Source organism: Nicotiana tomentosiformis, chromosome 3 (assembly GCF_000390325.3).
Source record: "Nicotiana tomentosiformis chromosome 3, ASM39032v3, whole genome shotgun sequence".
Classification (NCBI taxonomy): Eukaryota; Viridiplantae; Streptophyta; class Magnoliopsida; order Solanales; family Solanaceae; genus Nicotiana; species Nicotiana tomentosiformis.
In genome coordinates, this window is record NC_090814.1 from 76,202,927 (window position 1) to 76,229,587 (window position 26,661).

At 39.6% G+C, this 26,661-nt stretch overlaps 1 protein-coding gene across 1 annotated transcript; it reads left to right on the forward strand.

Annotated features, from left to right (window-relative positions):
* The first annotated feature begins 1,916 nt into the window (after positions 1 to 1,916).
* On the forward strand, positions 1,917 to 3,591 carry LOC104092302 (CDGSH iron-sulfur domain-containing protein NEET). The gene is made up of 2 exons (XM_009597864.4): positions 1,917 to 2,149; positions 3,258 to 3,591. The coding sequence occupies exons 1-2, from the start codon at positions 1,956 to 1,958 to the stop codon at positions 3,358 to 3,360; spliced, it is 297 nt and encodes a 98-aa protein (XP_009596159.1). The 5' UTR covers positions 1,917 to 1,955; the 3' UTR covers positions 3,361 to 3,591.
* Positions 3,592 to 26,661: the final 23,070 nt, after the last annotated feature.

Genomic DNA, 26,661 nt, shown 5'->3' on the forward strand with positions numbered 1-26,661 from the left:
GAAGATAATACTCTAATTGATATACTCAATGAAATAAAAAGATTTAAGTCTTCTTTCACATGCCTATATAATATTGTTAATAGAAAAATAAAGACATTTTCCCCAACAGAAATATGTTTTTCGAAAGTAAAATTAATAAAAGTTTACGTAAGATCAATCAACAATATTAATATCTCAAGAATGATTAAATATATTTGCTATATTATCAATTAGGAAAAAAATATTAGAAGAAGTTAACTGTAAAATATAATTAACATCTTTGCCTCCAAAGACCATTAATAACGATTCAGCTTTAAGCCCCGTACTCTTTTGAACCACCGGATGATCTTAGCATAGATTTGGTCTATGTATTAGTAGTTGGAAAAAATGTCCTATATAAAAACAAGCCAAATGGGACAAAGAAACACTCAAAACTAATCTGCTCGTAATTTTATGTCTTGTTTCTAAAGTTTTTGTCTTCCCTGTCTAATTCCTTTTCAATCAAAGGTGATTGGGAGTGCTTACTTTTTTGGAGATTTACTTTGTTGCTATCTTTGACAATCCTTGTAACTAGGAGGGGCAATGGGACGGGTCGGGTGAGATATGGTTCGGATCGAAAACATGTAATGAAAAAACGGATAAATTATCCGACTCGATCCATGTTTAATACGGATAAAAAACGGATTAATCGGAGGATAATATGAGTAACCATATTATCCATGACTTCTAGAATATGATCACTTTTGAAAAAATTCCTAGTCTTCCAAACTTGAGGAACCCCAAATTTGAGGTTTTACAAATGTAAAAGTTAAACCCATTGGTTATCCATTTTCTAAATGGATATTATGGTTCTTATCCATATTTGACCCGTTTTTAAAATTTTATTATTCAACCCATTTTTCAGTGGATAATAAGGGTGATTAACTGTTTTCTTTTAACCATTTTGCCACCACTTTCTTGTAACAGCAAATTGTCAAGTAAATTTAAACTCTTCAGCACATTGTCATACTTCAAAGTAATTGACAAAGTGGTAGAGGTTTAGTACTTGATTGTCAAACTAAAGTAAACGCCCCTCTGAAGTATGACAAAAATGAACAAGGTTTTCTCAAAAAAGTGTACATCTTTTGCTTTCATTTCACTTGTGTCAAAACTAATTTGAACACTCTTGTTGCTTAAAATTCTGTATACCCTTTAAAAAGGGTTTCCGTGTAAACTTGTAAAGTATCAACAGTAGGCTTATCTTCCATCTTGCTTTACATTTCAACCAAAAAGGATGAAGTTTTAACTATTGCACGTAATAACACTCTCTTGCCAAATAAGAGGAAAAGAGGTTCATTTACATTCCAGCGAAGATAAGTATACCACTCATCTTTCCTTCCCCTCCCACCTTAGAACCATATATAGTGCCAAAAAGTTATTATATAATTAGTTTTTGAGATAATATTAGATAGCTTTCATTCAAATTTGCAACACTCACATCACTTGTGGCTCAAATTAGTAGCCGGCCTAAAATTTGGTGTCCGACAATTGTCATATTTATATTTGAACGTGATTTTATTATTAATAACAATTCATACGTTATAATTCAATGTATAAATAGTCCCTAAATCAAACGACCCTAATAACAAGAATATTATTTTTGAAATTTTGTCAATGTGGACATGTTAAAAAGGTAATAGAAGCAAGAAATTATTTTGGTGAGATTGAAAATTTTACAAAGCAAATTTCCATTTTAATTTCGGTATTCTCCCTTCAATAGAAATCACAAAATTTGGACGTAAAAGAAGGACGTGGATATGGTAAGTTCCACTCGATTTATGAACATCACAAAGAGGACTGTGGTCGCCACACGTTTGTCACCCCCTTCACCCCTTTCTCTTCTCTTTATACTTCATATATATACTTTCGTTCTGATTTTCACCAACCTGAAACCACAGAGCGCCCCCGAGAAAAAAAAATAAAACCAAAAATTGACAATGGCGTCGGCTATAAGCATGATTCAAGCTGGGTTCTCATGCGGCGACGCATTATCTTCGTTTACGGCGAGGCCCAGGCGGATGGTGGTGGTTCGGGCTGAAGCTATAAACCCAGATATTAAGAAGGACGAAGCCAAAGTGGTGGATTCTGTTGTTTTCACTGAACTCTCTAAGCCTCTTACTGCTTACTGCAGGTTCGTAACTAATTTATATATATATATATATATATATATATATATATATATATATATATATTCTTGTGCGCCGTAATTTCGTTATATTTATACTTATAAAGAGTCAAAGCCCTTTCACTTTTTGTACTGTGGAAACAAAATTGTCAGCAGCCTGCAATATTTTAATATTCCAGTAAAAGTTAGCTGAAGCACTAGGGATTTAAATAATCTGTTGACAAGTGAATACATATATCGCTGCGCACAGGGACAAGGCACAAAGAGGGATGGGTCAATCGACAATGTTTTACGGCCTTTTATTTCCAATAATAACCTTTTCATTTTTCTTCAATCTTATTTTATTTGAAAATTCCTTTTGTAATGGCGGCTCTTGTACATTGGTAGGAACAGGATTTTGTTCATTTTAGTTTCTGATACTACCTGCACAAATTATGCAGTAATTCTCACTGTAATTTACTAGTTGTATTACGTTAATTGTGTTTAATCACATATGACATACCATATGGAGATTATATGAAGTGATAAAATATAACCCAAAGATATTATTGAAAAATTATTTTGTCCAATTTAAAAACCAAACGCATGTTCTAAATTGTATACCCTATATCTAGATTTTAATCAACTAAAGATTCGTGTGACGAACACAAAGTTATGAATAATTTATCCGATAACCAAATAAACGTGAGTTTCTTCAACTTTTGACTTGGGATTAGTCGGTGCTTTCAATGGGGAGAGAGGGATAAAACTTGGTGAGGGTCACGAGTTCGAGTTAAGTCCAATGTGAGTTTCTCTAGTTGGATTTGTTTAACCGCCTTCATTGATTGAGAATGGATAAGAGGTTCATGTGAGTGACGTGATGCTGAAAGAAGGCCTTCTCTCCCTACTCCCTCTCCTTTTTCCCTTTAATTGGTTAGAGAACAGGGATATAGAAGCACCACTTATTATCTACATGATAACAGTAACTGATCATTGAACTGGAAAACAAAGTCATAGTTTTCCCCCTTTTTATTATTGTGCAGATTTCCTTGCTAGAATCTTGGAATAGAATAACGCTTGGAACTGAATTGAATTTAGTTGCTAGTTTTAGTAAGTGGCTGATTTTTGGGTGCAGGTGTTGGAGGTCTGGGACTTTTCCTCTATGTGATGGAAGCCACGTGAAGCACAATAAGGCGACTGGAGATAACGTTGGACCCCTGCTTCTGAAGAAGCAGTAAGTCAGTAAATGGTTGCGGTATCATGTTAGTCTGTAGATTTTGAAAACTCATGAAGCTAAGCCTGTTTCCCTAAGTATTTTGAGTTCTGTCTAACATTTGTTTGAAGTGAGATGTTCTTTCCAGGTGAATGTTCCTTAGTATAAGACAGCAGTAATTTTTCTCACGGTTGAACTTGATCTCATTGTGGTTTCAACTATGCTATTTAATAGAAACTTATCCAATCTCATGAAACGTTAATATTATTTCCAGACAGGGTTAGATGAGACTGACAACTTAACAAGCCATATCATTCGAAAATAGTTATTGGTTTAGCTAATATAATTAATCTAATATAGTTGTACCAAGATGTTTCACAATCTCTTATGGCTGTTAGTAGCTGCTGTTTAGGTTGGGCTTCCTTGTCTAAACCAAAAAGACTTGAGCCATTCTATCGAGTGGTTCTTTTGATCGTTTAAGACTTTGGTAAACTGAAGTCTAGAGCCATTGGATTATTTGATCTTAGCTTTTGACACCAAATTTCTGGTATGGCTAGAATGCGGTGCTTCCGGTAACAGTTTGACAGCTTACACTTTGATTAGATGAGTGGGTAAAGTGATTTGAACGTTCATATTACAATCTACTCTCTGATATTTAGTCATTCTATAGTAACCTTTCATTTGCCTTGAACATCAGCTATTCATCGATTTATGGCTAATATGCTTCATTAGTTTCTTCTAAAGATTGTGCTCATGGGATAATGTTCTTTAGTTGAGGGACATTTTGGTATAAACTGAATCCCTTCTCTTCAAATCACAGCATCTGATCCTGGAAATAAAGAGTAGACATGAAAGGAAAGATGTGTAGTTTGACTAATCATAAACAAATCTACCTTTTGTGGTACTACTATTCCTAAATTAGATATGGGCAAAGGAGAGCCTACTATTTACTATTTAGCATTCACTAGTCATCTTGGTTCATGTGGATTGTGGAATAGGAAAGGCAGGTGAATGTACACTCTCTGAGGTCTTGCACTTAATACGGCTTACCAACTCGGTTGTGATAACTTCTTTAGTTTTTTCAGCACAATCTTCTTTAGTATTTTGACCAGCTTTGTATTTTAGAGATGTGTAAAAAACAATAGATCAGAAGTAGAACACATCATACAATCATAAAACTTCCCTATTATCCCAGTCAAATGGGACGAGAGTTTTGATGATTTTTTGTTCTATGCTACCTTGGCTATCTTGGCTTATAAAACACAAAACTTAACTCTCGTTTGGACATAGATTTTGGCTATCTTTTTTTTTTTTTTTTTTAAAAAAGGTTTGAAAACAATGTTTATTCATAGAATATGATAGTTTTTGAAAAAAAAAACTGATTTTTTTTTTATCAAGTTCTCAAAAATTGGTTTAAGATAATTTTTGAGTGAAATTTTCTTCCACTCACAAAACTTCAAGTTTTTTCAAATAAAATGCATATCCAAACACAACTTTAACTTTCAAAAATTATTTTTCAATACAAATAATAAAAAATTCTAAATTCAAATATATGTTCAAACGCCACCTTAATATCAGAGAAGGCACTTTAAATTTTTGAAAACAAATCTATTGACAGAGCTTGGAAAGTGCCAGAATTATGTATATGAAACAAACCTGCAAGGCTGCAACTTTAAAATAATAAAGTTATCTTTCATCTATTATTCCAAGTGGCAATAGATAAGGGCCACAGGATTGGATTATAGGACTATAGGGTATCATGAAGGCACTATGTTCTGCTTGTGATATGAAACAATACAAAGTTCAAATTACCTAAAGCAAACATTTAATAGCAATATATTATATATTTGTCTATATTATTCTTTATCACCTTAAACATAAAATATTTCATTTAATCAATAATCCACTAATTGAAACAGTGTAATAAATGACTTCTTGTTCTTTTTTTAAAAAATTAAATATTTTACGACAAATTAAATCTATTAAAGCGACTAATATTTCTGATAGAAGGGAATAGTAAATGGTATAATAATAGGAGTAGTTATTTTTAATTTCCACAAAACGTATTGAAGCCACCAATATTTCGTTTCATTGCTCTTGAGTCCTCGACAGCAATAGATTCTGATGTGTATTGCAATCCCAGGACACTTGCTTTCAATTTTGATGTAATTACATTTGTTTATCTTTTTCTTTTCTGATTTGGGACATGTAATAACAGAGGTTGAAAGGCCTAGGATCATCACTTTACTTTCTATTCGCGGATTAGAAGATTGATAATTAAGAAAACAATTTGAATAGTTGTTCATAATCAGTCAATTGATCAAGTTCTAGCCTCTGGTAAATAGAAATGGAGGAACCTGTCCAGACTTAGAAATAATTAGTCATTTTGTCCTTTAAATTTAGCGTGATGAGAATAGGGAAGGACCTAATCAGGGTTGTAATGCTTGCAAGCTGGAAGTAAGGATCAAAATCCGTAACATATTCAGTTTAGCAGAGAAAAAAACCATCGAGGAGTGTGATGAGAATGGCAATGGGGCGAGGCGGGTTTGGGCTTATGCGGTTGCGGGGCGGGTTTGGGCTTATGCGGTTGCGGGACGGGGTTTGATTTTTTTAAAAAAAATATTCTTGCGGGGCAGTTGCGGGTCTTCGCTCTCAAACATCGATTTATTAACTGTTATATATTCTGTCGGACACATATGATCACTACAATTGACATAAAGAAAGCAGGGATGATAAAGATATGGAATAATTGCTTCTTCATAATATGAGACGGCAAAAGAAAATAACAAACTACCCGTATATTATAGCTTTTTCCTTCTTTATCTTTTCAAATTGCTTTTATGGTTCTCAAAATAATTAAAGTATATTAGACAAACAGAAATGTCTAGCATGAAAATTCAACAACTATCATTCTTCTTGTATTTTAATTTAAATACACGGCATTATATTTGTAATAAACATTTTCTTTTGACTTCGACACCACCCATGAAATAAAAAAATTATTTTGTTTATAATGTGTGACGGCAGTGGCTCATTATAGATTAAGCAATCTTTTTCGGCCCATAAACAATTGCAATTATTAAGCGAAATCACCTGGGGTAGACATAAAAAATTCCAGCCAAAAGAAAGGAAGCTAAGCGGGGCGGGGCGGGTGAACGCGGGTGTGGGTGCGGGAGCGGGACGGATAGATTTGGGTGAAAACGCTATGCGGGGCGGGACGATTTGAAATTTTACAGGTTAAGACAAAAACCGCCCCTCACCGCTTGTCATCCCTAGATGAGATAATTGAAATTTCTTTATTCTTAATTTGATATATCACATTCAAACAATAAATTAAAATGAAGAACCTTTGGATAAAGAACGTTTTTCTTGCCTTGGTAGACTTACTCGAATTCGTAATAGTCAAGTTAGTTAACTTTTGATGCCAAATAATTATTTTTAAAAAAGAACATGTCCGAATGGTGAACCCCTTAACTGCAGGAATCATGACATTGCACACTTGACACTACTAAAACCCTAAAGTCTCTTTAATTCTTTAATGAAAAAGTTGTACTGCAGCCTGCTGTCCAGACGTTCACAAGGTGACACCTAAACACTGATGTTTGTTATAAAAGAATTGCTAACTATCAAATCATTCCAAAACAAAAAACTTAATATTAGGACTCGGATTCACTCAATTGTTTAGTGTTTAGATCTTAACTTAAAACATGGAGATTGGAGAGTGCATACCCAGGTGTCATAAGTATGCTTTATCAGTGACGACCTTCTTACATCTTAAGGAGTAATTCGCTTATTATATGCAGATCATAGCTTACATCCATTGAATATTACTTCTGATTCACGAGTTAGTGGCAGCTTGTTAGCGGCAGCTTTAAAACTGTATGTTTTATATTGCATCATAATAGAATAAACACTACAATGAATTGTACTAAGAAGGTTGGACCAATGAATATTTAAAACAGCATTCGCTTTCGCTACCAATGAATTGTAACAAGGTTGGACCATTGAATTGAATTAATTAAAACAGCTTTGGCTTTCAAATGTAGAACTAGGGAATTCATCAAAACTTGCGAAATGTAACATTGATTTGTTGATTGGATCAGTCAACACGCAGTATTCTCCCTACCTGTCAAACTAAAAGGTATATCAAAATGTCAAGATAACCTGATTTGTCGTAATGCAGTCCGAGGGACCAGAATAACAACAACTACAACAAACTTAGTTTGATCCCATAAATGGGGTTTAGGGAAGATAGTGTGTACGCAAACCTTACCCCTACTGTTTGACCAAAAAAATATAACTTTTGGTTAAAACATTTGAGTTTAGATAATAATGGGTTAAACTTAGTTAATAATAATATTTCTAGACGTGTGTTCCGTAAACGTGACAAGTGTTAGGCAGATATGGTAGTGGATTGACAACGATATGCATTAATTGTTCCAAAATGTATGAGCAATAATGTAGCGATAACAAGCAATAAATAACAATACGTGACATTTAAGTAAATAGGATGAGTAATTACCCAATAAAGGATGAACTAGATGATTGTCTCTCCTGACAGTGATGAGTGACAGACAAATCCTAAAATGTTCGAGTTATCTCGGATTTGATGGAAAAGTGTGGAATAATATGAGCAAGAATCTTGATGCAAATGTAGTGTTTGTATCTTAGTAAGAGAGAGAGGAGGAGAATCTTTTATCAAAAGCCTATTCTTATCAAAATGAAAGTCCCCTTTACACCATTGTCTTTTCTCTATTTATATGAGACATTTTCCTAACAAACCATCAGTAGCGAATCCAGAATTTTTAAATAATGGGTGCTTAATTATTTTTTAGCTGAAAATTACGACTCAGATCGGGTGCTCAAATAATATATTTATATGAATTATTTTATTTTTTTTATATAAATAATAGTACGTGACTCCAAAAGTAATGGGTGCTTAAGCACCCATGACGAGCTCTGGGCGTATATGATTTTTCTGCTCGTACTCTGTCAAATTATAGTAAAGTTTAAGATATCATCCAACGGAACCACCTAGGCTACATATTTGTATTGTCTTTGTCACTATTTGAGAGAATCAAATTGGTAAAGAAAGAGTTGTTGAAAAAATAGTAAAATAAAAGCAATAAATATTTATAGTTTTATAATAAAAAATAGAGATTGGGATATTGTGATTCAGCAAGATAAAAGTATTATAATAAAATCAAATTTTTACTATTTATTTTCTGTTTAATGAAATGGTTGCTTATTTCTAATTCAACCAAATCACATAAAAGTAACCAATTAATAACTTCTTTCGATTAGTGCAGTCAATCGATTAACAGTGAAACAAAGACCTTGTTTAAAGAATGACCACTTATTTCTAAGACATCACTCCACATAACAACAATATATAAATAGCACCCCTCACATTTAATGTTATTAATTTATTGATAATTAGTGACATTAAATAATAATTGACTAATAACACCTCTTTCAATTAGTATAGTTAACCAATTAAAGTAATGGCTTCAAACAAGAATTATCTTAGTTGAGTGCACACAGTGAGAAAAAGCCTTTTTCGATTAGCCTTTGCAAAATCCGTAAACTTGTTTAAATCACTCTTCTCCCGAATAAGAAATAAAATAACAAGATAAAGATTTCACTAAGTGATATAATTATATCAAATAATAGAAATAATCAATATCAAATACCTTGGTGTATAATGATGATAAAGAGATGTAACGACCCGGCCGGTCGTTTTGAATGTTATAGCCCTGTTCCCTCATTTACTACTCAATTTATGCTTTACAGTTATTGTATGACTTGGTGGGGTAATTGGTTTGGGCCCGGTGAGCTTTTGAAATGGATTGAGACATTTAGTCTCCAAGATGAAAACTTAAGTTGAAAAGATTGACCGGATGTTGACTTATGTGTAAACGACCACGGAATAAAGTTTTGATGATTCCAACAGCTCCGTATGATGGTTTTGGACTTAGAAGCGTTTTCGAAAAATTATTTGGAAGCCCGTAGTTAAATGTAACGACCCGGCCAGTCGTTCCGAGAGTTATAGCCCCGTTTTCTCCATTTCTGCTTCTTTATGTGTTGTTCAGCTGTGTTGTATTGTATCGAGTTGGTAGGTTCGGGTCCGGAGTAGTTTCAGAGTGGAATGAGACAGTCAGTCTCTTATTTAGAAGGTTAAGTTGAAAAAATAAACCGGATGTTGACTTATGAGTAAACGATCTCGGATTGGGATTTTATAGTTCGGATAGCTCTGTTAGGTGATTTTGGACTTAGAAAAGTTTTCGCAATGTAATTTGAAGGTCCGTGGTAGAATTAGGCTTGAATTGGCCAAATTGAAAATTTGGTGATTTCCGATCGGCAGTGAAAAATTTGACATCGGAGTTGGAATGGAATTCCGGGAGTTGGATTAGATTCGTAGTGTCATTTGTGACGTGTGTGCAAAATTTGAAATTATTCGGACGAGGTTTGATAGGTTTCGGCATCAGTTGTGGAAGTTTGAGGTTTAAAGTCCATTAAGCTTGAATTGGTGTGCGATTCATGTTTTTGTTATTGTTTGATGTGATTCGAGAGCTCGATTGAGTTTGTATGGTATTTTAGGATTTGATGATACATTTGGATGAGGTTCCGGAAGCCTCGGGTGTGTTTCAGGGTGAGTTTTGAGCGAGTTCGGGCATTTTCGAAACTCAGGTATGGTTCTCGTGCTTTGAATTTCGCGGACCGCATAATTCTGTCGCGGCCGCACTCCGGGGAAAAGTTCTGCAGATCCGCTGGTCCGACTTCGGAAGCCTATATCTTTTGATCTACAAGGAATTTTGAGATGATTCAAAAATAAAAGTTGTAGCCCTTCGTATATAGTTTCGAGAAAGGTAAAGACGTCATCATTTGGACATATGTATAGAAAGTTATGGCCAAAATACTAAAGCCTGGTAGTGTAGCCACCAAAAAGTGCGGCTGCACCATTGTTTCATGACCGCAGGACCTGGGAGGCACGGCCGCGCTTGGAATTTCCCGGACCTCATAGTGGGAGTTTAGAGGGTGCACTATATAAACGGGGTTTATGGCATTATTTCACATTTTGGACCAAGGGAGCTCGGTTTGGGGCGATTTTTTGTGAGTTTTTCAATAAATTCATCGGGGTAAGTAATTCTAACTCGAATTTGGTTAATATACTTGAATATATCAATGATTTCATTATCTGATTAGTACTTTGAGGTGGAAATTTGAGAAAAATTATAGAAACTTCTTAAAATGAATTTTTGGGATTTGAATGTCGATTCGAAGTCGGATTTGAGTGAAACTAGTATGGTTGGACTCGTGAGTGAATGCGTGTTTGTAATTTGTAACTTTTACCCGATTCCGAGTCGTGGGTCCGGGGCCGGGTTTGAGCCAATTTCGGGTTTTTGGTCTAAATTGGTAGTTTTTCTTGTGGAATTCATTCCATTAGCGTATATTGATGGTATTGTACTGATTGTGAATAGATTCAGAGCATTTGGAGGCCGAGTCGAGAGGCAAAAGCATCGCGGGGTAGAGATTTTACCGGTTTGAGATAAGTAACGATTGTAAATCTAGTCCCGAGGGTATGAAACCTCGAATTTCGTATCATTTTACTATTTTAAGGTGACACACATGCTAGGTGACAAGCGTGTGGGCGTGCACTGTTGGGGATTGTGACTTGGTCCGTCCCGTAGCAGCTATAAAGTTGCATATTTTGTTGAAACTATATGATACTTATGTGTTTTATAAAGAATTTCTGTAAATTGGGCTGAATGCCATGTTTGGGCCTTGTGCCATTGCTATTTGGATCCTTAGGGGCCTTTTCTTACTATCCCCTCACTGTTTTCGATTGAAAACTCATACTCAGTCATGGTTATACATGTTTACTGCATAACTCAGTTTTTATTACTCTATTTTTATGCAAATAAATGTTGTTTTGGGCTGAATACCTTGTTTTACTGAGAGCCCGAGTGGCTTGAGAGGTTTATGACTGAGTGAGGTCGAGGGCCTGATTTGTGAGGATATTTATGTGATCGGGCTGCACGCCGCAGCATGTTTTATATAGGTCGAGGGCCTGATTGATTTATGCCATGATTTGGCTTGATATAGCGCTTGGGCTGAAGGAGCCCCTTCGGAGTCTGTACACACCCCCAGTGAGCGCAGGTACTACTGAGTACGAGTGCCGAGTTCTGAGTGATTGGGAGGCATGAGTGATGGTGAGGTATGCCCGAGGGGCGGTGTACGAGTGATTGTGAGGTATGCCCGAGGGGCTGTATACGAGTGACTGTGAGGTTTGCCCGAAGGGCTGTATATGAGTGATGTACTGTTTATGATTTCATCATTTTTGCTTACCTTGCATTGAGCCTTTGTTTGAAAATCATTGAAAAATATCTTTAAATGATTTTACTGGAAGTGGGTTTAAACGAGATATTTTGATTCAAACCCTGATTTTAAAAGCATGTGGTATTTTACTGAGATTTCATGATATGAACTTTATATGCCTATTGCTCGTCACTACTACTCAGTCTTTATTTATTTTTGTTACTTACTAAGTTAGCGTACTCACGTTACTCCCTGCACTTTGTGTGCAGATCCAGGTGTAGCCGGATACGGTAGCGGTTGTTGACTATTCCGGTTGCAGATTTATCTCGGGGATAGCAAGGCAGTTGCCTGGCGATCGCAACCCTGATCTTCTCCTTCTTATCTTCCTTTAGTTGTATTTAGCTATTTTTTAGACTATGTTAGTCTCGATATTGTCAGATAAATTTTAGTAGATGCTCATGACTAGTGACATTCCGATGTCGGGATTTTCTTTCCGTACTTTTATTTTGATTTGAACTCATTTACGAAGGGTTTTATGTTAAATAGCCTTGAAATTATATTTGAAATGAAAATATCGGTTTGTTTTGGAAATGAGTCGGCTTGCCTAGTTCCACGATAGGCGCCATCATGACAGGGTTAGTTTGGGTCGTGACAAGTTGGTATCAGAGCTTAGGTTACATAGGTCTCACGAGTCATGAGCGGGTTTAGTAGAGTCTTACGGATTGGTACGGAGACGTCTGTACTTATCTTCGAGAGGCTGCAGAACCTTTAGGAAACTCCACATTCTTGAATTCTTGTCGTGTGAATCTGTTGATTCTAGTAATTAAACATTTGTTATTTCATTCTCTCACAGATGGTGAGGACTCATGCTACCGGTCAGGAGGGCCAGCCACCAGTACCACCAGCCAGGGCCGCGAGAGGCCAAGGCCGCGGTAGAGACCGAGGCCGCGGTAGAGACCGTGGTAGGGGCAGAGGTGCAGCCCACACCACAGCTGGGGCAGTACCTGCAGATCCACCAGTTGTCCCAGATCGAGACCAAATTCCAGTTGTTGATGCACCCGCTCAGGAACCACTTGTGCCTATTGTGATTCCATGCCTTCAGGAGGCCCTAGCTCATATTCTGACAGTGTGTACCGGCCTTGCACATGCGGTCTTTATCTCGATGGCCGCATCTATTTCTCAGGCCGGGGGAGGCACAGGCACTCAGACTCCCATCGCTCGCACACCCGACCAGGGTGTTCAGGGACTCCAGACACCGGGGGCACCACCAGCCCAGCCGGTTGCAGTTGCACAGGATTATGTGGTTCCTGCTATGCCTGAGGATGATCGGCATAGGTTGGAGAGGTTTGGGAGACTCCAGCCACCACCTTTCAGTGGCATAGAGAGAGAGGATACTCAGGACTTCTTGGACAAGTGTCAGAGGATACTCCGTACAGCTGGTATTCTAGAGACTTGTGGGGTATCATTCATTACTTTTCAGTTTTCCGGAGCTGCACTCAGATGGTGGGAGACTTACGAGAGGCGTAGGCCTGTTGGCGCAACACCCCTTACTTGGCAGCAGTTCTCCGTGGTCTTTTTGGAAAAGTTCGTGCCTCGGTCTCGCAGAGAGGAGCTGCGCAGATAGTTTGAGCGGATTTGCCAGGGTGATATGTCTGTGACGCAGTATGGGATGCGATTCTCGGAGTTCGCCTGACATGCTATCTGGTTGATTCACACGGATAGGGAGAGGATCATGAGGTTTATTGATGGTCTCACTTTTCAGCTACAGTTGCTTATGACTAGAGAGAGGATGTCTGGTGCTACCTTTGATGAGGTTGTCAACATTGCTCGGCAGATTGAGATGGTTCGTGGTCAGGAGAGGGTTGAGAGGGAGACCAAGAGGTCTTGTGGTCAGGGTGGATTCAGCGGTGCTCCTTTTGGGGGTCAGTTCCAGCACGGTAGAGGTCGTCATTTCAGACAAGCTCAGTCAGCTCGGCCATTTTACCGTGGTGTATCATCTAGCCATGGTTCTCACAGTTATCACCAGGGTCGTTCATCTCTTGGTGCCCTTCCTGCACAGAGTTCTTCACGTGCTCCATCGGGTCAGAGTTTGTCTATGCCGGGTCCTTCTGCTAGTCATCTCGGTGCTCGGGGCTCCCTTCAGTTCCCGCCACTAGCACCAGGGAGTTGTTTTAAATGTGGGGAGTTTGGGCATATGTGGAGGTAGTGTCCTCGTCATCATGGAGGTCTATCTCAGTAGAGGAGTTAGCCTTCGACTTCAACACCAGTTACTTCACCACCCGCCTAGTCAGCTCGGGGTAGAGGTCAGTCAGCTAGGGGTTGCCCTAGATGGGGAGGCAGATCAGGGGGTGGCCAGGACCGTTTCTATGCCCTCCCTGCCAGACCAGATGCTATTGATTCAGATGATGTGATTACATGTATTGTTTCAGTTTGTCACAGAGATGCCTCTGTATTATTTGACCCTGGTTCCACGTATTCATATGTTTTCTCATATTTTGCCCATTTTCTGGATATGCCCCGTGAGTCTTCAGTTTTATCTGTTCATGTATCTACTCATGTGGGCGATACTATTGTTGTGGACCACGTATATCGGTCATGTGTGGGGACTATTGGGGGTCTGGAGATCCAAGTGGACCTTTTGCTACTCAGTATGGTTGACTTTGATGTGATATTGGGTATGGATTGGTTATATCCATGTCATGTTATTCTAGATTGTCACGCAAAGACTGTGACGTTGGCGATGCCGGGATTTCTGAGGGTTGAGTGGAGCGGTTCTGTAGATTATGTACCAAGTAGGGTGATTTCATATTTGAAGACTCAGCGTATCGTTGAGAAGGGTTTCCTATCTTATTTGGCTTTTGTGAGGGATGTTAGTGCAGAGACTCCTACCATTGATTATGTTCCGGTGGTACGTGATTTTCCGGATGTGTTTCCTGTAGACCTGCCGGGCATGCTGCCTGACAGGGATATTTACTTTGGTATTGATTTTATGCCGGGCACTCAACCCATTTCTATTCCACCATATCGTATGACACCGGCGGGGTTGAAGGAATTGAAAGAACAGCTTCAGGAACTCCTTAATAAGGGGTTTATTCGGCCTAGTGTGTCACCTTGGGGTGCACCGATTCTATTTGTGAAGAAGAAGGATAGTTCCATGAGAATGTGTATTGACTACAGGCAGTTGAACAAGGTCACAGTCAAAAACAAGTATCCCTTGCCTCGTATTGATGATTTATTTGACCAGCTTCAGGGAGCGAGGGTGTTCTCTAAGATTGATTTGAGGTCCGGGTATCACCAGCTGAAGATTCGGGACTCGGATATTCTTAGGACAACTTTCAGGACCCGTTCTGGCCATTATGAGTTCTTGGTGATGTCTTTTGGGCTGACCAATGCCCCATCAGCATTCATGCATTTGTTGAACAGTGTGTTCCAGCCATATATGGACTTCTTTGTCATTGTGTTCATTGATGACATCCTGGTGTACTCTCGTAGCCAGAAGGAGCATGCTCAACATTTGAGAATTGTATTACAGAGATTGAGGGAGGAGAAGCTTTATGCAAAGTTCTCCAAGTGTGAGTTTTGGCTCAGTTCAGTAGCATTCTTGGGACACGTGGTGTCTAGTGAGGGTATTCAGGTGGATCCGAAGAAGATAAAGGCGGTGCAGAGTTGGCCTAGACCGTCCTCAGCCATGAAGATTAGGAGCTTTCTTGGTTTGGCAGGTTATTACCGTCGCTTTGTGGAGGGATTCTCATCTATTGCTTCACCCTTGACCAAATTGACCCAAAAGGGTGCTCCATTCAGGTGGTCGGACGAGTGTAAGGAGAGCTTTCAGAAGCTCAAGACTGCTTTGACCACATCTCCAGTGTTAGTTCTGCCATCAGCTTCAGGTCCTTATACCGTGTATTGTAATGCCTCAATGGTAGGCATTGGTTGTGTTTTGATGCAGGAGGGTAGGGTGATTGCCTATGCCTCACGTCAGTTGAAGACCCATGAGAAGAATTATCAAGTGCATGATCTTGAGTTAGCAGCCATTGTTCACGCCTTAAAGATTCGGCATCATTATTTGTATGGGGTTCATTGTGAGATTTATACTGATCACCAGAGTCTGCAACATCTGTTTAAGCAGAAGGATCTTAATTTGCGTCAGCGGAGATGGTTGGAACTTCTTAAAGACTATGATATCACTATTTTGTATCATCCGGGGAAGGCCAATGTGGTGGTCGATGCTTTCAGTCGTCGGGCAGAGAGTTTGGGGAGTTTAGCATATCTCCCAGCAGCAGAGAGACCTTTGGCATTGGATGTTCAGGCCTTAGCAGGCCAGCTTATGAGATTGGACATTTCGGAGCCTAGTCGGGTATTGGCTTGCGCGGTATCCAAGTCTTCTCTTTATGACCGTATCAGGGACCGTCAGTATGATGACCCCCACTTACTCGTTCTTCAGGACAGGGTTCAGAGAGGTGATGCTAGGGATGTGACTATTGGTGATGACGGCGTGTTGAGGATGCAGGGCCGGATATGTGTGCCTAATGTAGATGGGCTTCAGGAGTTGATTCTCGAGGAGGCCCACAACTCGCGGTATCCTATCCATCCGGGTGCCACAAAGATGCACCAGGATTTGAGACAGCACTATTGGTGGAGGCGGATGAAGAAGGATATAGTTAGGTTTGTGGCTTAGTGTCTCAACTGACAGTAGGTTAAGTATGAACATCATAGACCGGGTGGCTTGCTTCAGAGATTAGAGATCCCAGAGTGGAAGTGGGAGCGGATCACCATAGACTTTGTAGTTGGGCTCCCACGAACTTCGAGGAAGTTTGATGTTATTTGGGTTATTGTGGATCGGCTGACCAAGTCCGCGCACTTCATTCCAGTTGGCACTACTTACTCTTCAGAGCGGTTGGCTGAGATTTACATCCGAGAGATTGTTCTCCTGCATGGTGTCCCAGTTTCTATCATTTCAGATAGAGGTACTTAGTTTACATCGCAGTTTTGGAGGGCCGTGTAGCGAGAGTTAGGTACTCAGGTTGAGTTGAGCACAATGTTTCACCCTCAGACTGACAGGCAGTCCGAGTGCACTATTCAGATATTGGAGGACATGTTGCGCGCTTGTGTCATTGACTTTGGGGGTTCATGGAACTAGTTTCTGCCACTCGCGGAGTTTGCATATAACAACAGTTATCAGTCGAGTATTCAGATGGCTCCGTACGAGACTTTATATGGGAGGAGGTGTAGATCTCTGGTTGGATGGTTTGAGCCGGGTGAGGCTAGGCTCTTGGGTACAAACTTGGTCCAGGATGCATTAGATAAGGTGAAATTGATTCAAGAGCTGCTTCGCACGGCGTAGTCTAGGCAGAAGAGTTATGCGGACAGGAAGGTCTGTGATGTATCTTTCATGGTCGGGGAGAAGGTTTTGCTGAAGGTATCACCCATGAAGGGTGTTATGAGGTTTGGGAAGAGGGGTAAGTTGAGCCTCCGGTTCATTGGGCCTTTTGAGGTGCTTCAGAGGATAAGGGAGGTGGCTTATAAGCTTTCCTTGCCACCCAGCTTGTCGAGTGTGCACCCAGTGTTTCATGTTTCCATGCTCTGGAAGTATATTGGAGATCCGTCCCATGTTATGTATTTCAGCACAGTTCAGTTGGAGGGTGATATGACTTATGATGTGGAGCCAGTGGCTATTTTGGATCGGCAGGTCTAAAAGTTGAGGTCAAAGGACATAGCTTCAGCGAAGGTGCAGTGGAGAGGCCAGCCGGTGGAGGAAGCCACCTAGGAGACAGAGCAAGAGATGCGGAGCAGATATCCACATCTATTTAAGACTCCAGGTATATTTCTAGACTCGTTCGAGGACGAACTTTTATTTAAGAGGGGGAGGATATAACGATCCGGCCGGTCGTTCCGAGAGTTATAGCCATGTTTCCCCCATTTCTGCTTCTTTATGTGTTGTTCAGCTATGTTGTGTTGTATCGGGTTGGTAGGTTTGGGTCCAGAGTAGTTTCGGAGTGTAATGAGACACTCAGTCTCTTATTTAGAAGGTTAAGTTGGAAAAGTAAACTGGATGTGGACTTATGAGTAAACGATCTCGGATTGGAATTTTATGGTTCGGATAGCTCCGTTAGGTGAATTTGGACTTAGGAGCGTGTCCGGAATATAATTTGGAGGTCCGTGGTAGAATTAGGCTTGAATTGGCGAAATTGAAAATTTGGTGATTTTCAGTCGGCAGTGGAAAATTTGACATCAGAGTCAGAATGGAATTCCGGGAGTTGGATTAGATTCGTAGTGTCATTTGTGACGTGTGTGCAAAATTTGAGGTTATTCAGACGAGGTTTGATAGGTTTCGACATCGGTTGTGGAAGTTTGAGGTTTCAAGTCCATTAAGCTTGAATTGGTGTGCGATTCATGTTTTTGTTATTGTTTGATGTGATTGGAGAGCTCGATTGAGTTTGTATGATATTTTAGGACTTGATGGTACTTTTGGTTGAGGTTTCGGAGGCCTCGGGTGTGTTTCGGGGTGAGTTTTGAGCGAGTCCGAGCATTTCCGGAACTCAAGTATGGTTCTGGTGCTTTGAATTTCGCAGACCTCAGCAGAATTTCGCGGACCGTATAATTCTGTTGCGGCCGCACTCCGGGGAAACGTTCTGCAGATCCGCTGGTCCAACTTCGGAAACCTATATCTTTTGATCTACAAGGGAATTTGAGATGATTCAAAAAAGTTGTAGTCCTTTGTATATAGTTTCCAGAAAGGTAAAGAAGTCATCATTTGGACATCTGTAGAGAAAGTTATGGCCAAAATACTAAAGCCTGGCAGTACAGCCACCAAAAAGTGCGGCCGCACCATTTTTTCGCGACCGCAGGACCTGGGAGGTACGGCCGCACTTGGTATTTCGCGGACCTCATAGTGGGAGTTTATAGGGTACACTATATAAACAGGGTTTATGGCATTATTTCACATTTTGGACCTAGGGAGCTCGGTTTGTGGCGATTTTTCGTGCGTTTTTCAATAAATTCATCGGGGCAAGTGATTCTAACTCAAATTATGTTAATATACTTGAATATATCAATGATTTCATCATCTGATTAGGACTTTGAGGTGGAAATTTGAGAAAAATTGTATAAACTTCTTAAAATGAATTTTTGGGATTTGAATGTCGATTCGAAGTCGGATTTTAGTGAAACTAGTATGGTTGGACTCGTGAGTGAATGTGTGTTCGTAATTTGTGACTTTTACCCGATTTCGAGTCGTGGGTCGGATTTGAGCCAATTTTGGATTTTTGGTCTAAATTGGTAGTTTTTCTTGTGGAATTCATTCCATTAGCATATATTGATAGTATTGTACTGATTGTGAATAGATTCAGCGCATTTGGAGGCCGAGTAGAGAGGCAAGAGCATCGCGGGGTAGAGATTTGAACGGTTTGAGATAAGTAACGATTGTAAATCTAGTCCCGAGGATATGAAACCCCGGATTTCGTATCATTTTACTATTTTGAGGTGACACACATGCCAGGTGACGAGCGTGCGGGCATGCACTGTTGGGGATTGTGACTTGGTCTGTCCCGTAGCAACTATAAAGTTGCATATTTTGTTGAAACTATATGATACTTATGTGTTTTAGAAAGAGTTTCTGTAAATTGGGATGAATGCCATGTTTGGGCCTTGTGCGAGTCCTATTTGGACCCTTAGGGGCCTTTTCTTACTATCCCCTCACTGTTTTCGATTGAAAACTTATACTCAGTCATGGTTATACATGTTTACTGCATAACTCGGTTTTTATTACTCTATTTTGATGCAAATAAATGTTGTTTTGGGCTGAATACCTTCTTTTACTGAGAGCCCGAGTGGCTTGAGAGGTTTATGACTGAGTGAGGCCGAGGGCTTGATTTGTGAGGATATTTATGTGATCGGGCTGCATGCCGCAGTATGTTTGATATAGGCCGAGGGCCTGATTGATTTATGCCATGATTTGGCTTGATATACGCTTGGGCTGTAAGAGCCCATCCGGAGTCTGTACACACCCCCAGTGAGCGCAGGTACCTACTGAGTGCGAGTGACGAGTTCTGAGTGACTGGGAGGCATGAGTGATGGTGAGGTATGCCCGATGGGCTATTTACGAGTGATTGTGAGGTATGCCCGAGGGGCTTGTATACGAGTGACTGTGAGGTTTTCCCGAAGGGCTGTATATGAGTGATGTTTTTTGCCCGAAGGGCTGTTTATGATTTCATCAGTTTTGCTTACCTTGCATTGAGCCTTTGTTGTTTGAAAACCATTGAAAAATATCTTTAAATGATTTTACTGGAAGTGGGTTTAAACGAGATGTTTTGATTCAAACCCTGATTTTAAAAACATGTGGTATTTTACTTAGATTTCATGATATGAACTTTATATGCATATTGCTCGTCACTACTGCTCAGCTTTATTTATTGTTGTTACTTACTGAGTTGGCGTACACACGTTACTCCCTGCACCTTATGTGCAGATCCAGGTGTAGCAGGACATGGTAGCGGTTGTTGACTATTCCGGTTGCAGATTTTTCTCGGGGATAGCAAGGTAGCTGCCTGGCGATCGCAACCCTGCTCTTCTCCTTCTTATCTTCCTTTAGTTGTATTTAGCTATTTTCCAGACTATGTTAGTCTCGATATTGTCAGATAAATTGTAGTTGATGCTCATGACTAATGATACCCCGATGTCGGGCTTTTCTTTCCGCACTTTTGTTTTGATTTGAACTCTTTTACGTAGGTTTTTATGTTAAATGGCCTTGAAATTATCTTTGAAATGAAAATATCAGTTTGTTTTGGAAATGAGTCGGCTTGCCTTGTTCCACGATAGGCGCAATCACGACAGGGTTAGTTTGGGTCGTGACATTAAATTAGGCTTGAATTGGCTAAAATAGAAATTTAAGTTTGGAAGTTTGACCGGGGAGTTGACTTTTTGATATCAGGGTCAGAATATGATTCTGGATATTTGAATAGGTCTGTTATGTCATTTATAACTTGTGTGCAAAATTTGAGGTCAATCGAATTTGAATTGATAGTTTTCGGCATTGAATGTAGAAGTTGAAAATTCTTAGTTTCATTAAGCTTGAATTGGGGTATAATTGGTGGTTTTAGCATTTTTTTGATGTGATTTGAGGCCTCGACTAAGTTCGTGTAATGTTTTAGACTTGTTGGTATATTTGGTTGAGGTCCTGGGGGCCTCGGGTGAGTTTCAAATGATTAACGGATCAAATTCGGACTAAAGGAAATGCTGAAATTTTTCTATTGCTCGTGTCTTCACACCTGCGCATGAGGAACCGCAGGTGCGGCCCGCAAAAGCGAGCAGCCCTTCGCAGAAGCGGACTGGGCACTGCTGGGCAGGAGCGGCAAATGCGGAATTTGCATGCAGAAGTGCGACCGCAAAAGCGGATGGAACCATAGTTGCGAAGGAACCTGCGCAAAAGCGGTCCTGGACATCGCAGAAGTGATCACTGCTGGACAAGGCTGTCTCACAGATGCGAGCTTATTACGCAGAAGCGATGGTCGCAGATGCAACCTAGTGTTCGCAAATGCAGAAACGCTGGGCAGAATGCCTTATATTCGAGGGTTCAACATTTTTTATCCATTTTCGGATTTTGGAGCTCGGTTTGGGCGACTTTGGAGAGGAATTCTTTCACAAAACTTGGGGTAAGTGTTCTTGACTCCCTTGTGATTATATTTCATGAATTAATCTTCATTTTTGGTATATGATTATCTAATCTTTAAGAGAAATCGAAGAAAATTTCTATAATTTCATAAAATGAATTTTTGAGTTTTGAATACTGATTCGGAGTTGGGTTTGAGTGAAATTAGTATGGGTGAACTCGTAATTGGATGAGCTATCGGATTTTGTGAGTTTCGTCAGATTCCGAGACGTGGACCCCGCTGTCGATTTTTCGAGCGGAGTTTGGAATTTTCATAAATTGTTAAATTGCAAGGATTCGAGTATATTTTGATTAATTTGCGCGTTGTAGACTAGTTTCTTATCATTTGGCATGGAATTTAGGAGATATGAAGGCATTCGGAGGTTGATACGCGCCGAATGGAATTTTTGAAGTATTGTTTAGCTTGCCCGGCATTGGATTCGTCTTGTTCGAGGTAAGTAACTCTTCTAATCTTGGAGCTGAGGGTATGAACCCTGACTATACGTGTTATGTGTTTGGTGTTGAGGTGACGCACATGCTAGGTGACGGGCGTGTGGGCGTGCACCGTGTGAACTGTGACTCTTTTACTTCTGTGGTACTGTGTAGTTACCTGAAATTATCTAAAACCATGAAATCTCTACGTACTAGAGTTATCGAGCTGTGATTCATGTTAGAAACCATGTCTAGGCTACATGCTTATTATGTTGGGACCCACTGAGGTCATTAATGTTGTTGAGTTATTTACTTACATTGAAATGTCATACTCAGTCATATTCATTCATTGCATATCATATCTCAGTCTCTGTTGTTATTTATTGATGCATCATATCATCATTTTGGACTAATTCATGTCATTGTGAGCCTGAGAGACTGGAGAGGTTGATGATTGAGTGAGACCAAGGGAATGATTTTGAGATATTGATATTATAGCACGTGAGTTGTCCGTGCGAATTTTTAGCGCTTGGGCTGAAGGAGCCCCTTCGGAGTCTGCACATACTCCCAGTGAGCGCTGTTGATTTATATTGAGGGATGGATCTTCCCTGGACATGGATCTTGTCTAAAGCATTTATACCTAGGGATGGATCTTCCCCGTGGGCTGGATTGGCCCTACTCAGTACTGAGTGACTGATGGTCAGTTGATGTATATATTCTGGGATGGATCTTTCTTGGGCCGGATTAGCCATATACAGTACTGAGTGATTGACCATGATGAGTTGAAAGTGTGAGACAGTGAGATTGAGTAATCTGAGAGTGTGAGTACATGAGTTCATCTCTAAGATACATTGCATTGACATACACATATGACATGCAGGCATAGAGATGTATATTCCTCATGTTGTACGGTATCACGTTATTCATGACTCTTCAAACTTATGGGCATATGGACATAGTGATGCATTTTACACTGGCTATCTGGAAAGAAAATGAAACATCTTATTTATTGTTGAAAGTATTTTTGGGAAAATTACTGTTTTCAAACTTACTATATTTTTAGCAACTTCGGTAAACAATTTGGGTTTTCACTGATATAATTGAAAGGCAGAACTATCTCTCAGTTACTTCTTTTATTCCTTGTTTTACGTTGTTATGGATTGTTGTTGGCTATTGGTGTTGGACCCGACCTTTGTTCCAACTCGTCACTACTTTCAACTTAAGGTTAGGTTTGTTACTTATTGAGTACATGGGGTTGGTTGTACTCATACTATACTTCTGCACTTTGCGTGCAGATGTTGGATGCTGATATTGCAGAGACCAATAGGAGCTGGATATGAAGATGTACCTGCGTTCCGGTTGTAGCTGCCTCTTGTTCATGGTGGTCTTAGATTATAAAGATATGTTTATGTACATTTCGAATTTTTTTTTTTATTTCAAACTAGCTTTGTGAATTCTATTTTTAGAAGCTCATGATTTGTACTACTAGTCCTTGGGGAATGCATAAGATTTATATATTTTATTTTACTTAATTGTCTTGTTAAAATTCATTGAAATTGGATAGTTGATAACTGTCTTACCTAGCGGGTTGGGTTAGGTGCCATCACGACTAGTTGGATTTTGGGTTGTAACAAGGTGGTATCAGAGCTCTAGGTTCAAAGGTTCTACAAGTCTTGAGCAAGTGTCTAGTAGAGTCTTGCGGATCGGTATGATGACATCCATACCTATCTTCGAGAGGAAACAAGGCATTTAGGATAAAATTCCCATCGTTCTTTCCTTATCGTACGGTATTGATTCAACTTGAAGCATAACTCTTTGAAATTCCTTCTACGCATTCGTATGTGCACATAAATGCTCGGTATCAGTTGTGCGTCGACGGCTTGTGATTCCATGGATGAAGTGCGAGATGTGATTTCTGTGTGCTGATGATGGGCCAGTACGGAGGACTTGAGGCGGGGTTATGACTGTGGCTTGAGCACGAGGATTTCGGGTGTGTGAGCACATGCTTTTGGACTTATAAATTCGGTAATGTCCCTACGAATGAAATTTGTGGCTCGATGAGTGATAGAATGGCTTTGTTTGAGTATGATGTGACTGCAGGATGTGTTAAGACAATTTGAATGTGACGAGAAGTGTTTTCTTGAAATGTAAAGAAGGCTCCATTGGGTGCTTGATTTTTGTTTTGATGTGACGTACAGTCTCGAGTATGAATGTTTTGAAGGACCTTTCACGTTGTTAAATTTTAGGACAAATTAAATTCTCATGTCTTGTTAATAAGTTTGGACTCAGAAAGATTAAGTGATTGCATAGTAATTGTGACCGCGAAAAGGTATAACAAGATACTAATTTGAGGCTAAGCAAGTAGGTTATCCCCTGCAGAGTAATCTACGTTGGTGTGTTCCTTATAATGTGAGTGGAGAGTTTTTTTTCTGCCAGCGAGGCATATGTGTTGAGATTTGAATTTGAAGCTGGTTGAGAAAATTGACTTGAGTGTCAAGAGAATGAATGCGAGCTTAGCGGGTGATTGAGGTATTTTTATGGTTGGCATTGTATGAGCTTGAGAAGAATTTTCGTTGAACTGGCTGTGGTATTATGGCAAGAATAGAGTATGGGTAATGTGAGTTATCGAGTGTTTTAATCTATGGCTTTGAGCCAAGTGGGGGAGCCTGCTATTGACAATTCAATTCATAGTTATATGTTAAATTTTAGTTTTGGTCTGAGGCATACTTGTGGATTAGTTATGACTTGCAGAGGTTGAGATCGAGGATGACTCGAGAACTGAAATTCCTAAATACGGGTTATATTGCACTTTATGAGTATATAAAAATCATGGGATGAGTGAGTTGTTATTTGTGAATTATGTAGTGCGCACGGAGTATAAATTTGATCGATGGTGTTAAGGAGGGTTACCTCTTTGAGTGTTGCTGTGCTAATGGGGCACGTATCTTTCATCCCGTTTGGGCGGTGCAAGTTAGATTTGAGCAAAGTGGATGACTCTCAAGAAGCTGCTAATGGATTCAAAAATGTATAAGTGGCAATTGAAAATTTTTCGGATTCATATATCTCCAGAATCGGTTATTTACATTGGATGGTGTCGGGACTTGCGGTAATTCTATATTACTATGGGTTCTACATTCCAGTATAAGAAAGGTAAAAGAACAATTTTAAATTCACATAAGGTATTTTCAGAGTGGGCATTTCGGTTGTGGTACTTATGGGGGTGCTTAAGAAGAATACAGTAACTTATGGGCCTTAAGGCGATGCGATTTTTATATTAGGATGTCTTGTAGTGAGCTTTGGGTAAGGATCGTAGTGTTCTGACAAGGAGAAGTATCAACTTGAGAGTAATTCAGAAGAAACTCGGAGAAAATAGGACAACTGGGTAGTAGGCTAGACAAGTATGGTAATGGTATGCTCGATTCTTTTGGGTAATTATGATGTGGTGACCTGTGTGGCTTGGTAGAGATATGGAGATTCAACTCTAATAGCTCGATTATGTACAAATGGGTTTTGAAGAGTTCTTGATGGTTTCTATCATGGCTCGAACCAGATATTTTTCTTCCAGTATGGGAGGACATGTTGTGTATTGTGATTTCCTCCTGGAAGGAAGCAAGAGAAAGGTTTCTAGCTAACCGGGTATGTAATTTGTTGGTGACTCAGAGTTGATAATATGATCTTCGTGATTTTCACATGATGACATAATAGAGGTGGTGTGTTGTGCGGGGTTAAGATTTACATGTACGAGATGACAGTTCAGTCTTAAAGGGAAGGTCACGAAGTTTGGGCAGAATGGTCTGTTTCTGTTATTTAGATGAATGTTATAATTGATCGGTAATTTCGGAGAAGGGTGCGCATTTCAGAAGGGGCATTGTATTTTGACTTACGGATATTCATCGGTATTGTAGTACTCACATGGTTGATTCACTACTGATATTCAAATTATTGCTATGTGGCACGGAAGAATTATGAAAGTATTCCTCGTGGGATGATCGTGCATGAAAGATGTGTTAGTCATTCAAATGCTAGAATTGGGATCAGTTATGATGATTCATGTGTCCTATGAATTTAGAAAGTGGGAGTTCTCAGAAGCATATTGTTTTAAGGTTGCGACCTGTTTGAGGTGAGTATTTTATTTAAACTCAGTGGAGGCAATAGTTGTGTTAATTATTTGTGATAGCTACGCACTATGAGTGTGCATATAGGTGAGGTGTGAGCCCATGTGCGGGCATCGGGGCAAGTATTCATACTCGGAAGAATGCTTAGGCTATGATATGCCTAGAGTTGATTGTTAAGCATAAAGTTATAACGTTTCTCATATTCGTGCCTTTGTGGAGAACTATCTAGGCTATACTTGAGGTTATAAAGAGGCTAATTCCTTGAGAAAACTTGGTAGTTACTATTTCTGCATTAACTTGACGATTTGAGTTGTGATAGCAGACTTTGCACATGCCTACACTATGACGTGTTATTTATACCAGTCCAGGAGCATGAGAATCTTATTTCATTATCATATACATGTGTACTTGTTAATTGCTCTTGTATGATATGCTGGGACTGGATGCCTGTGACCATGCCGTGCGGTTGATATTATTGTGAGCTTTAGAAGAGCTGGTTACCATCGTTAGATTCGTGTGTCTTGATTCTACTATATATGATGAGCTTATAGCATTGCAGTTGTGGTAGTGCTTGTTGAACTTGCAATACCATTCTCTTCTTTGAGACATTTTCTATTTTTGGGTATCCGGATTGAGTAGTTATGGCTTGAGTTATATTGGTTTGGCATTTCTGTGGGATAGTTGTGTTTAATAATATATGGTCATTGGACCTAGAATGGGTACTATCAGGTTTGATTATAGTATATTTGGGAGGATGACATTGAAAGTCGGCTTAGAAAGTGATAATGGTTCTGGTTGGGGCGAGAGAACTCCATGA

Coding starts and splice junctions, on each gene's coding strand:
- LOC104092302 (XM_009597864.4), top strand. CDS start 1,956: ATGGCGTCGGCTATAAGCATGATTCAAGCTGGGTTCTCATGCGGCGAC. Junction 2,150..3,257: donor CCTCTTACTGCTTACTGCAG/GTTCGTAACTAA, acceptor TTTTGGGTGCAG/GTGTTGGAGGTCTGGGACTT.